This window comes from Bufo bufo, chromosome 1 (genome assembly GCF_905171765.1).
Source record: "Bufo bufo chromosome 1, aBufBuf1.1, whole genome shotgun sequence".
In the NCBI taxonomy this organism is placed as follows: domain Eukaryota; kingdom Metazoa; phylum Chordata; class Amphibia; order Anura; family Bufonidae; genus Bufo; species Bufo bufo.
Window position 1 is genome coordinate 425,302,223 of NC_053389.1, and position 12,634 is coordinate 425,314,856.

A 12,634-nucleotide genomic window follows, 5' to 3' on the forward strand; every position below is an offset into this window, starting at 1 on the left:
AATCTTTACTTGTATACTATCCAGAATTTTCATCTGCATACTATCCAGATCCAAATCTCACCCTGTATACATTTGTGTACATATCATATGAATCAGGGTACTTTCACACTAGTGTTAATTTTCCAGTATTGAGTTCCGTCACAGGGGCTCAATACCGGAAAAAAACACTTCAGTTTTATCCTAATGCATTCTGAATGGAAAGCATTCCGTTCAGGATGCATCAGGATGTCTTCAGTTCAGTCCCTCTTACGGTATTTGGCCGGAGAAAATACAGCAGCATGTTGCGGTATTTTCTCCGGCCAAAATTCCAGAACACTTTCCGGAATGCCGGATTCCATTGAAATGTATTAATGCCGGATCCGGTACCAAGTGTTCCGGAAAACTGGATCCGGTTTCCCTGTCTGCGCATGCGCAGACCTTTAACCCTTTCAGGACCAAGCCATTTTTCACCTTTCTGCCCAGGCCATTTTTAGCAAATCTGACATGTGTCAATTTATGTGGTAATAACTTTAAAACGCTTTTACTTATCCAGGCCATTCTGAGACTGTTTTCTCATCACATATTGTACTTCATGACAGTGGTAAAATTGAGTCAAAAAATGTCATTTTTATTTATAAAAAAATACCAAATTTACCAAATATTTGGAAAAATTAGCAAATTTGCACATTTCAATTTCTATACTTTTATAATAGATAGTAATAACTCCAAAAATAGTTACTACTTCACATTCCTCATATGTCTACTTCATGTTTGGATCATTTTATGAATGCCATCTTATTTTTTGGGGACGTTAAAAGGCTTAGAAGTTTAGAAGTAAATCTTGAAATTTTTCAGAAAATTACCAAAACCCACTTTTTGAGGACCAGTTCAGGTCTGGAGTCACTTTGTGAGGCTTACATAATAGAAATCACTCAAAAATGACCCCATTTTAGAAAATACACCCCTCAAAAAATGACCCAATTTTGGAAACTACGGGATAAGGTGGCAGTTTTGTTGGTACTATTATAAAGTACATATGATTTTTGGTTGCTCTATATTACACTTTTTGTGAGGCAAGATAACAAAAAATTGCTGTTTTGGCACAGTTTTTTTTTTGTTATTTACAATGGTTATCTGACAGGTTAGATCATGTAGTATTTTTATAGAGCAGGTCGTTACGTACGTGGCGATACCAAATATGGATACTTTTTTATTTATTTATTTATGTTTTACACAATAACAGCATTTTTGAATAAAATAGAAAAATGTTTCAGTGTGTCCATATTCTGAGAGCCCTAGTTTTTTTTTTATCTTTTGGGCGATTGTCTTAGATAGAGTATCATTTTTTGCGGGTTGAGATGACGGTTTTATTGGTACTATTTTGGGGTGTGTATGACTTTTTGATCACTTGGTATTATACTTTTTGTGATGTAAGGTGACAAAAAAATTGCCTTTTTAACACCTTTTTTTTGTTTTTATTTATGGTGTTCAACTGAGGGGTTAGGTCATGTGATATTTTTATAGAGGAGGTAGTTATGGACGTGGCAATACCTAATATTTATCCTTTTTTTATTTATGTAAGTTTTACACAATGATATTGTTTTTTAAACAAACAAACAAAAATCATGTTTTAGTGTCTCCATAGTCTGAGAGCCATCATTTTTTCTGTTTTTGGGCGACTGTCTTAGGTAGGCTATCATTTTTGTGGGATGAGATGACTATTTGATTGGCACTATTTTGTGGTGCATATGACTTTTTGATCACTTGCTACACTTTTTGTGATGTAAGGTGACAAAAAATGGCTTTTTTGACAGTTTTTATTTTTTTTATGATGTTCACCATAAAAAATGTCTACTTTATTTTTTTTACATTTAACACAATAAAAGCAATTGGGCGATTGTCTTAGGTATGGGCTAATTTTTTGCGGTATGAGGTGACGGTTAGATTGGTACTATTTTGGGGGGCATATGCCTTTTTGTTTGCTTGGTGTCGCACTTTTTGTGATGTAAGGCGACAAAAAAAAGTTTTTTTTAGCACAGTTTTTATTTAAAAATTTTAACGGTATTCACCTGAGGGGTTAGGTCATGTGATATTTTTATAGAGCCGGTCGATACGGACACGGCGATACCTAATAGTATGTCTACTTTTCTTTTTTTCCCTATTTTTTACAATTTTTTTTAACTTTATTTTGGGAAAAAGACGCATTTTAATATTTTTTTTCTTGAAACTTTAAATTTATTTTTGTAACTTTTTTTTCACTTTATTTTTTTGTTTCACTCTGGGACTTCAACTTTTGGGGGTCTGATCCCCTTTACAATGCATCACAATACTTCTGTAGTATTAGTCTGAGTTAGTCTGTCAATGATTGTCAAAAGATCTGTAATTACCTTATAATAGCATCTTTCATTAATGTCCCCTGTCCCTTTTTACTGCTCCCTTAAAAGACCGTTGCTAGGGCTTGTCTGCCTTTTAGTATAAACAGAATACAGAGGAGCGGTCTTCCACGCTGCATGCCTGCATTAGGCTTCAGAGTGAGGAGGCGTGTCTCTCAGTAATCCAATCTGATTGGCTGGCAGGGAACTGCTGGCTACAGCAAGTGTGTATGGGAAGTGAGGGAAAGCAGCTTTGCCTCAGAGAACTCGCAGAGGAGCCATCTTGAGAAGGTCCTCATATTGTAAATGTTTAAACAGCCATAACTAAGGGAAAAACTCAAGGAAAACAGTGGTATGTGAAGAAACTAAAGATTGCTTTATGCATAATGCTGCTGCAGTAGAAATATGTACTAAAATAGATTTTTTTTTAATGAAAACATGACAGTTACCCATTAAGGCCTCTTTCACACTGGCGTGTGCGGCCCATTGCCGTATTACGGCCCGCAAAATGCGGCCGCAATACACAGGCGCCGTTCCGTGGGCATTCCGCATCACGGATGCGGACCCATTCACTTGAATGGGTCCGCGATCCGCTGCGGCTGCCCCACGGACTGTGCTCGTGCATTGAGGCCCGCATTTTGCATACAGATTTCCGGATCCGGCAGGCAGTTCCGGTGATGGAACTGCCTGCCGGAATCCTCTAACACAAGTGTGAAAGTACCCTAAGAGCTCATGTGTGCAGCTATGTACAGCTTCATGTTGTAGATTTTTTAGTGCTTCTCTTCATTCTTTCGATATTCTGAAATCACAGATCAGGAAAAAAAAGTTATTTTTTACTTACCAATATTTCATACAGTTCATCTTCTTCACATTCATCAGGTGGCAGATTTAAAATTTCTTGGGTTTTCTGTGCATATAAAAATGTGCATTAAAAAGCAGAACAATTTATTTTCGGCCCTTGTTATTCCTTCAGTCTGACAATGTGGCCCCCACCCAGAAAACATTGTGCACCCCTGCTCTAGAGCAAGCCCTGAATGAAAAGAATTGAAAGCCAACATTTTGATTAACCCAAATATTATCACTTTATGCATGATCGTGGACATGTAACCTGGGAACTGCTGTGCCTGATTTCTTTATCAGTAGTGTTGGGCGCGAATATTCGAATTTTAATCGCGAATATCACCACTTCGAGAATTTGCGAATATTTAGAATACAGTGCTATATATTCGTATTCGCGAATATTCTAGATTTTTATTTACTTGAACACATGATTCCTCCCTGCTTCTTGCTTGTGGGTCAATAAGAAGGCTGCAATATCTTTGTTAGAGCTTAGCTATATCCCTAGCAACCAATAGGAAAGTTGCCTACCCCTTTACTACTGTATATGAGAACCTCCCCAGCAGCCATTTTCTACATTATTTTTTTTTGCATTTATGAGAGAGACAGCAGTGTCATTGCTGTACTCTGTACTTTGGTGTGTCAAACTCATTACATTAGATAGTTAGTTAGTTGGCTTATATATAATACAGATAGTTAGTGGGAGATAGTCAGTATAGGTTAGGTCGTGATATAGTGTAGCTCAGTGGTGCCCAACCATTTTTTCGTCTGAGGGCCGCACTAGACTTGGTATAAATTTCGCGGGCCGGAACCAGGTAGCTTTGCCAGAAAGAAATGCAAACGCTGTGAGGGGGCATGTGTGAGCATTACTACTGTGAAGAAGGCACATATCTGGCATAACTACTGTGAGGGGGCACATATCTGGGCATAACTACTGTGAGGGGCACATATCAGGGCATAACTACTGTGAGGGGGCACATATCAGGGCATAACTACTGTGAGGATGGCACATATCTGGCATAACTACTGTGAGGGGGCACATATCTGGGCATAACTACTGTGAGGGGCACATATGAGGGCATAACTACTGTGAGGGGGCACATATCAGGGCATAACTACTGTGAGGATGGCACATATCAGGGCATAACTACCGTGAAGAGGGCACATATCTGGGTATAACTACTGTGAGGGGGCACATATCTGGGCATAACTACTGTGAGGGGGCATGTGCGAGCATTACATCTGTGAAGAGGGCACATATCTTGGCATTATTACTGTGAGGGGGCACATATCAGGGTATAACTACTGTGAGGAGGGCACATATCAGGGCATAACTACTGTGAAGAGGGCACATATCAGGGCATAACTACTGTGAGGGGGCACGAGTGAGCATTGCTACTGTGAAGAGGGCACATATCTTGGCATTATTACTGTGAGGGGGCACATATCTGGGCATAACTACTGTGAGGGGGCATGTGTGAGCATTACGTCTGTGAAGAGGGCACATATCTTGGCATTATTACTGTGAGGGGGCACATATCTGGGCATAACTACTGTGAGGGGGCACATATCTGGGCATAACTACTGTGAGGGGGCACATATCTGGGCATAACTACTGTGAGGGGCATGTGTGAGCATTACTACTGTGACGAGGGCACATATCTTGGCATTATTACTGTGAGGGGGCATGTGATGTATACATGTGTGTAATGTATGTAGTGCAGTATGTGATGATCACACACTACACTACATACATTACACACATGTATATATCACATACTTCATAGTGCTGCGCCTGGCACACATATCTCCCTTTTAATGACTCTGTGTAACCTACATACAGTATCTCCTTGTCTGAACCCGTGGGTGTGTATGACTTGGTTTGACTTGTTACCTGTATTATCAGCATTTTAACCTGACACATGCACTAAAGTCAATGTAAATAAATGGTAAGAACAAACAAACATCTATATTTTGTACAGTCCTGATCAAAAGTTTAAGACCACTTGAAAAATGGCAAAAAATCATATTTTACATTGTTGGATCTTAACAAGGTTCCAAGTAGAGCTTCAACATGCAACAAGAAGAAATGAGAGTGAGACAAAACATTTTTTGAGCATTCAATTAATTGAAAATAACGATTAAACTGAGGCTGTTTTTCAGCTGATCCAAATTTTAGGACCACATGCCTTTAAAAGGCCAAATCTGTGCAAAGATGTGGATTCATTGTCATTTTCTGTCAGGTAGTCACACGTTGCGATGGCAAAGGCCAAAAAACTCTCCCTTTTTGAACGTGGTCGGGTTGTTGAACTGCATAAGCAGGGTCTCTCACAGCGTGCCATCGCTGCTGAGGTGGGACGCAGTAAGACAGTCATTTGGAATTTCTTAAATGATCCTGAGGGTTATGGAACAAAAAAATCAAGTGGAAGACTCAAAAAAATTTCATCAGCACTGAGCCAGAGGATCCAATTGGCTGTCCGTCAAAACACTGAACGATCCTCGACCCAAATTAAGGCCCTTACTGGTGCTGACTGCAGTGCCATAACCATCAGACGGCATCTGAGACTGAAGGGCTTCAAAAACAAAAAACGTCTTCAAAGACCTCGTCTCCTTGAACGCCACAGAACTGCTCGTTTGGACTTTGCAAGAGAACACCAAACATGGGACATTCAAAGGTGGAAGAAAGTTTTATTCTCTGATGAGAAAAAATTTAACCTTGATGGTCCTGATGGTTCCCAACGTTACTGGCATGACAAGCAGGTCCCACCTGAGATGTTTTCTACGCGCCACAGTGGAGGGGGCGCCATAATGGTCTGGGGTGCTTTTTCTTTCAGTGGAACAATGGAGCTTCAGGAAGTGCAGGGGCGTCAAACGGCCGCTGGCTATGTCCAGATGTTGCAGAGAGCATTCCTCATGACTGAGGGCCCTCGTCTGTATGGTAACGACTGGGTTTTTCAACAGGACAACGCTACAGTACACAATGCCCACCGGACAAGGGACTTCTTCCAGGAGAATAACATCACTCTTTTGGCCCATCCTGAGTGTTCCCCTGATCTAAATCCATTTGAGAACCTTTGGGGATGGATGGCAAGGGAAGTTTACAAAAATGGACAACAGTTCCAGACAGTAGATGGCCTTCGTGCAGCCGTCTTCACCACTTGGAGAAATGTTCCCACTCACCTCATGGAAACGCTTGCATCAAGCATGCCGAAACGAATTTTGGAAGTGATAAACAATAACGGCGGAGCTACTCATTACTGAGTTCATGTTTGGATGTTGGATTTCTGTTTTGGGGGGGTTTAGTTTTTTTTGGGAGGTGTGGTCCTAAACTTTTGATCAGCTGAAAAACAGCCTGTTTCAGTTTATTCGTTGTTTTCATAAAATTGAATGCTCAAAAAATGTTTTGTCTCACTCCCATTTCTTCTTGTTGCATGTTGAAGCTCTACTTGGAAGCTTGTTAAGCCATTTTTCAAGTGGTCTTAAACTTTTGAACAGGACTGTATGATAGATTAGATGAAATAAGCACTGTGGTATCATTTAAAGTCAGGGGTGTAGCTATAAGGGGAGCTGGGAAAGCGACTGCTTTGGGGACCCCAACTGAGAAGGAGCCCATCCAGGAGGAGGACTAAAAGATTTCATTCAAAAATCTGCTGTGGGGCCTCGTCATTTCTAGTTACGCCACTGTTTAAAGTAAATGGTATATGGATAGTTTTTTTTTTAATTGCAACGCTCAAACACTAGTGTGGATGTAGCCTGGCAATATTTTCAGAACACCAGTTACATTATTTTAACTTGGAAGCTTGAAACCTTCCCCACTACTGTATCAAGGCCGCACATAATTAGATATACATGCATGCCATTGAGGTGGAGGATGTTTTCTTACCAGTATTATCTGTAATTCCTCATTGGAGCACTTCACATGATAATTAACCATGTCTTGATAGATATCTTTCCTGTTCTCAAGCTTGTTCATCTTGTCATAAGTGTCAGTATTCAGGACAGACCAGCCAAGGAACTGTGTCAATGACTGCAAGAAGAAAGCAATAAGCAGAATATGAATGAAGTTGTTGTTGGAACAGTAAATATCAGGGGCCTAGCTATAAGGGGTAAAGGAGTAGCGATCGCATCTGGGTCATAGTACATGGGAAGGGCTCTTCTGCACTAGTGTTGGGCGCGAATATTTGAATCGCAAATTTTTATTGCGAATATCGCCACTTTGAGAATTCGCTAATATTTAGAATATAGTGCTATATATTTGTATTCGCGAATATTCTAGATTTTGTTTCATCTGAACCCATGATCCCCCCTGCTTCGTACTTGTGGGCTAATGAGAAGGCTGCAATGTCTTTGTCAGAGCTTAGCAACATCCCTAGCAACCAATAGGGAAGTTGCCTACCCCTTACTATATAAGAAACTCCCCAGCAGCCATTTTCTGTAGTTTTATTCAGTTCTGAGAGAGAGAGCAGTGTCATTGCTGTGCTTTGCTGATTTATTACATTAGATAGTTAGTTAGATAGCTTATACCGTATATATATAATACAGATAGTTAGTGTGAGATAGTCAGCGGCCGACTGTACTCTATTACGGGCCATAGTTGTGCTGCGGGTCTTTCCTGACCTCCTACCCAATCTGGATGAAATTTTTGCGTTAAAGTACAGGATTACTGTGAAGTTAGGGCTTGGGTCCGGAGCTCAGCTAAGTGCGTCCGCTCATGTCAGCTTCCGGCCACGCCCCCCGTCTAGTCAGCGTAGGTTAGTTAGTGATATAGTGTAGCTGATAGCTGGGGCGGACATAAGTCGATGCAGCCGATGCAGCTGCACAAGGGCCCGGCGTGGGAAGGGGCCCATTCATACTAGTGAGCTCTTCTAGAAGCGCTCACTAGTATCATACTAAAAGCGCATCCAGAAGCGCTCACTAGTATGCAAGAGATCGGCGATTACTTACCCAGCCGGCCTGACTGCGTACATCGCGCACTATGACCTGATGCTGTACACAGTCAGGTCATGTGACTGTGCAGCGCGGGCTGTTGAAAACCAGTAGGTCAGGCATTCACATCAGGACCCGGAGAGCAGCGGAGCAGGAGAGGTAAGTTTTAAAGAGGACCTTTCACCTGTATAAACTATGTGAACTGAGTATGCTGCCATATAGAGCGGCGCCCGGGGATCTCACTGCACTTACTATTATCCCCGGGCGCCGCTCCGTTCTCCCGTTATAGGCTCCGGTACCTTTGCTTCTTAAGTTATAGTAGGCGGGTCTTCCCTTGTCCTGTGGGCGTCTCCTTCTCCTAGGCTGCAGCGCTGGCCAATCGCAGCGCACAGCTCACAGCCTGGGAGAAAAAAACCTCCCAGGCTGTGAGCTGTGCTCTGTGATTGGCCAGCGCTGCAGCCTAGGAGAAGGAGACGCCCACAGGACAAGAGAAGACCCGCCTACTATAACTTAAGAAGCAAAGGTACCGGAGCCTATAACGGGAGAACGGAGCGGCGCCCGGGGATAATAGTAAGTGCAGTGAGATCCCCGGGCGCCGCTCTATATGGCAGCATACTCAGTTAACATCGTTTATACAGGTGAAAGGTCCTCTTTAATTATTTATTTTTAGTCTGATCTGAGGTCTGATGGAGCCCTGGGGGTCTGTCACATCGATATGGGGGGCAACTGAGATATGGGGGGGCTAAATAAATAAACAACTGATATTGGGGGGTCCTCCTGAGTAACTGATATGGGGGGTTGTCCTGGGCAACTGAAATATGGGGGGGCTGAATAAATAAACAACTGATATTGGGGGGGGTTCCTCCTGAGTAACTGATATGGGGGGGGGGGGTCCTGGGCAACTGGCATATGGGGGGGGGGGCTGAGAAATTGATATGGGGGTGTGAATGGGCATCTGATAAGGGGGGTCCTGAGCAACAGATATGGGGGCCTATCTGAGCAAGTGACATATGGGGGGGCCTGCCTATTTTATATACTGTAATATGCAAAATAACTGTTTTATATACTGGCAGACATGGGGGGCACTATGAAGGGGGAGGAGCAATATGGGGGTCCTATCTTATATACTGGAACAAATGGGGGCACTATGGAGAGGGAGGAGCACTATGGGGACCCTATCTTATATACTGGCACACATGGGGGGCACTATGGAGAAGGGAGGAGAGGAGCACTATTGGGGTCATTATACAGGGAAATTATACTGGGGGCATTTTATTCTGACACATTTTCAGGCACCATGGGGATAAGGGGAAGCGCACTATTGGGGCACGAAATAGGAGTATTTTATACTGGCGCAAATTATAGGGCACTATGAGGACCTTGTCTGAACTGGGGGCACTAAGATGTTTTTTGGGCACACAGTAAGGGGCATTGGCACACATTATGAGGGTACTATGGGGACATTGGCTCTACAGGGGGCACTAAGAGGAGGTATTTTTTATACTGCCACACAACAGGGCACTTTTATTTTTACTGTAACACATTATAAAGAGAATTATTACTACCGGGGGCATTATGGTGGGCTTTATTACAGTTGAGGGACTATGAGGAACATGAATACTAGTATGAGCACTATGGGAGCATTATTACTTCTGGGACACAGTGCGATTTTATTACTGTAGGGGCACTATTACTACTACGTGTTGTCTGGTAGGTAATTATTTCTATTGGTGGGACTTTGGGGAGCAGTATTACTGTGGGGGGCACCCTGGCACAATATCAGCTTAGCACAATTACCGTATTTTTCGCCCTATAAGACGCACCGGCCTATAAGACGCACCTAGGTTTTTGAGGAGGAAAATAAGAAACAAAAATTTTTTTTAACCAAAAGGTGTGCTTTTGGTGGGTTTAAAATTAATGGTGGTCTGTGCATGACACTATTATGGGGGATCTGTGGATGACGCACTGTCATGTGGGGGACCTGTGGATGGCACTGTTATGGGGGATCTGTGGATGGCACTGTTATGGGGGATCTGTGGATGGCACTGTTATGGGGGATCTGTGGATGACACTGTTATGGGGGATCTGTGGATGGTACTGCTATGGGGGATCTGTGGATGGCATTCTTATGGGGTGGGGGGGATCTGTGGATGGCATTGTTATGGGGTGGGGGATCTGTGGATTGAACTGTTATGGGGGATAGCTGTGGATTACACTGCTATATGTCATCCACAGATCCCCCTCATAACAGTGTACCCCAAAATACACCGGGCCCCGCCGCTCACCGAAGTATTTATAAACATGAATCCTTATCCTGTTATTAAGTTTAACTAACGCTGCGCTCTCCCATGTTCCCATGTATCCCCACAGCACTTACGAACAAGCTTCAATAGCAGGCAGAGCGGACGGCAGCAGTAACGTCACTCACTGACGTCGCACGCCTGCTCCGCCTGCTTCATTCATAAAGTGGTGGAGCAGGCGCTCAACGTCAGTGAGTGACGTTACTGCTGCCGTCCGCTCTGCCTGCTATTGAAGCTTGTTTGTAAGGGCTGTGGGGATACAGGGGAACATGGGAACATGGGAGAGCCCAGCGTTAGTTAAACTTAATAACAGGATAAGTATTCATGTTTATAAATACTTCGGTGAGCGGCGGGGGCCCTGTGTAAGAGTACAGTGACTGCCTGGGCCCCGCCCCTAGTTCCGGACTCCATCCCCTCCTCTCTCCCAGCTCATACATCGCAGTCTGCAATGCTGCAGCATCCCAGACTGCGATGTAAAATGGAAGCATTCGCCCCATAAGACGCAGGGGCATTTTCCCCCCACTTTTGGGGGGGAAGTGCGTCTTATGGGGCGAAAAATACGGTATTTTTGGGGAACATTATGTTTACACTATTAGTGTCAGGGACACTGTTTCCTGGGCACAGTTATTTTTTAGAACACTGTGTGCCAATAATTATTGAAGGGGAACTATCTGTGTGTAACCTGTATAAAGAGCACAGCGGGCACAGTATTGGGGGTGGCAGGATGGGGTGTTCAGAAGGTGGAAGGATGATGGAAAAGTAGGAAACTAAGATGTCTGTCTGTCAAACTCTGCAGAGAGAAGAGATGGCTGAAAGAAATCATCATGGTGGTCTGGTCTGAAAGGAGAAGATGAGGACAGAGAACATCTACATCAAAGGAGAAGTCACTGGATGGAAGAGGTATGTGGTGCTGTATTAGGCTACTTTCACATCTGCGTTAGTGATTCTGGCAGTCTGTTCCAGCAGAGAACAGCCTGCTGGAATTCACTGGATCCAGCACTGCTGGATGCAGACAGAATGCCCACCGGCCCCATTGACTATAATGGGGTACGGCAGAGATCCGGCCACAATCTGGCAAAAATGCAGAAAATCAGTGGGACCGCATGCTGCGGTTTGTGTCCGGCCGATTCCTTGCATTTTCAGCCGGATCAGGTGGTCGGAGCGTAGTGCCGCAGGTGTGAAAGTAGCCTTACCCTGTATGTTTTGTATTGCTATAAGCAATGTTAGGACGGAATAGGTTAGGTTGCGAATTTGGCTTGGGGGGGGGGGGGGGGGGGGGACCCAGGCACAGGGGCCCTCTGCTGTCTGTGGCAGCCCCTGGCTGATAGGTTCTGCTGTCCATACATACATGCTACAGACATAGTGCTGTGATGTCACAAGTTCACAATACTAGTGCACCAATCAGTAATATGTAGTCAGACCTGCTAAAAAGTTGCACGTATTGCGCCAAAATATGCGCATCATTAGTTGCCGATTTGCGCAATCACGTATATATTGGAGCACTCTATCTGCATATGAAGCTATTGTAATGTTCTGCCGTGCCAACCATTTTCTCCAGTCTCAGGAAACTTCTAGCAGCTTGAAAAATGTAGCAAAAGTGACTCACGCCTGTATTGAGTGCGCAATATGTGCATATTACATTGCTGATTTTCACAATCAAGAAAATAATGGCGAATTCTCGATTTGCGAATTTATGACGAATATTCGCCCAAATTTTAGCGAAATATCGCGAATTCGAATATTGCCCCTACCGCTCATCACTACTCTGCATACTCGGCTATTTTTTAGCACTTCCATAGAAATTAATGGCGAGCACACCGTGCATGCGCGGTGCGCTATACTTCACTTTTGGGGCTCGTTCTGGAGATAGGTGTGGGTCGCACCTATCTGACTTTGATGGCATATCCTAGTGATATGCCATAAAATTCTGAGTTAAATAACCCCTAGTTTTAAGTCTATTTATGAACTAAATGCTTCAAAAAGAATAACCAACTAAGTCTAGTTTGCCCGTTTCGGTTTTCCAGCTTGAAAAGGGGGCTTGGCATAGTGTAAAAGGGGCATGTCTTAAGATGTGACAACATGAACCAAGTTTGTCATGTGCATATAGGACCTTCTTGCCGCATCTCATGAGTTTATCTAACTTGCTAGCAGCTGCCTAGTTTTGGCTTGAAATAAGTTAATGTACACTAATATCCTCAAATCTCTTTCAATAGCCGTACG

General features: G+C 43.4%; 1 protein-coding gene across 1 annotated transcript in view; it reads right to left on the minus strand.

Annotated features, from left to right (window-relative positions):
- PDE6A (phosphodiesterase 6A) overlaps nucleotides 1-12,634 on the minus strand; it is a 167,849-nt gene that overhangs the window by 39,908 nt on the left and 115,307 nt on the right. The window contains exons 10-11 of the mRNA XM_040415694.1: nucleotides 7,072-7,215; nucleotides 3,193-3,258 (exon numbers count right to left, since the gene is read on the minus strand). Of these exons, the coding sequence (XP_040271628.1) occupies nucleotides 3,193-3,258; nucleotides 7,072-7,215 (210 nt within the window). The remainder of the gene's footprint in view (nucleotides 1-3,192; nucleotides 3,259-7,071; nucleotides 7,216-12,634) is intronic.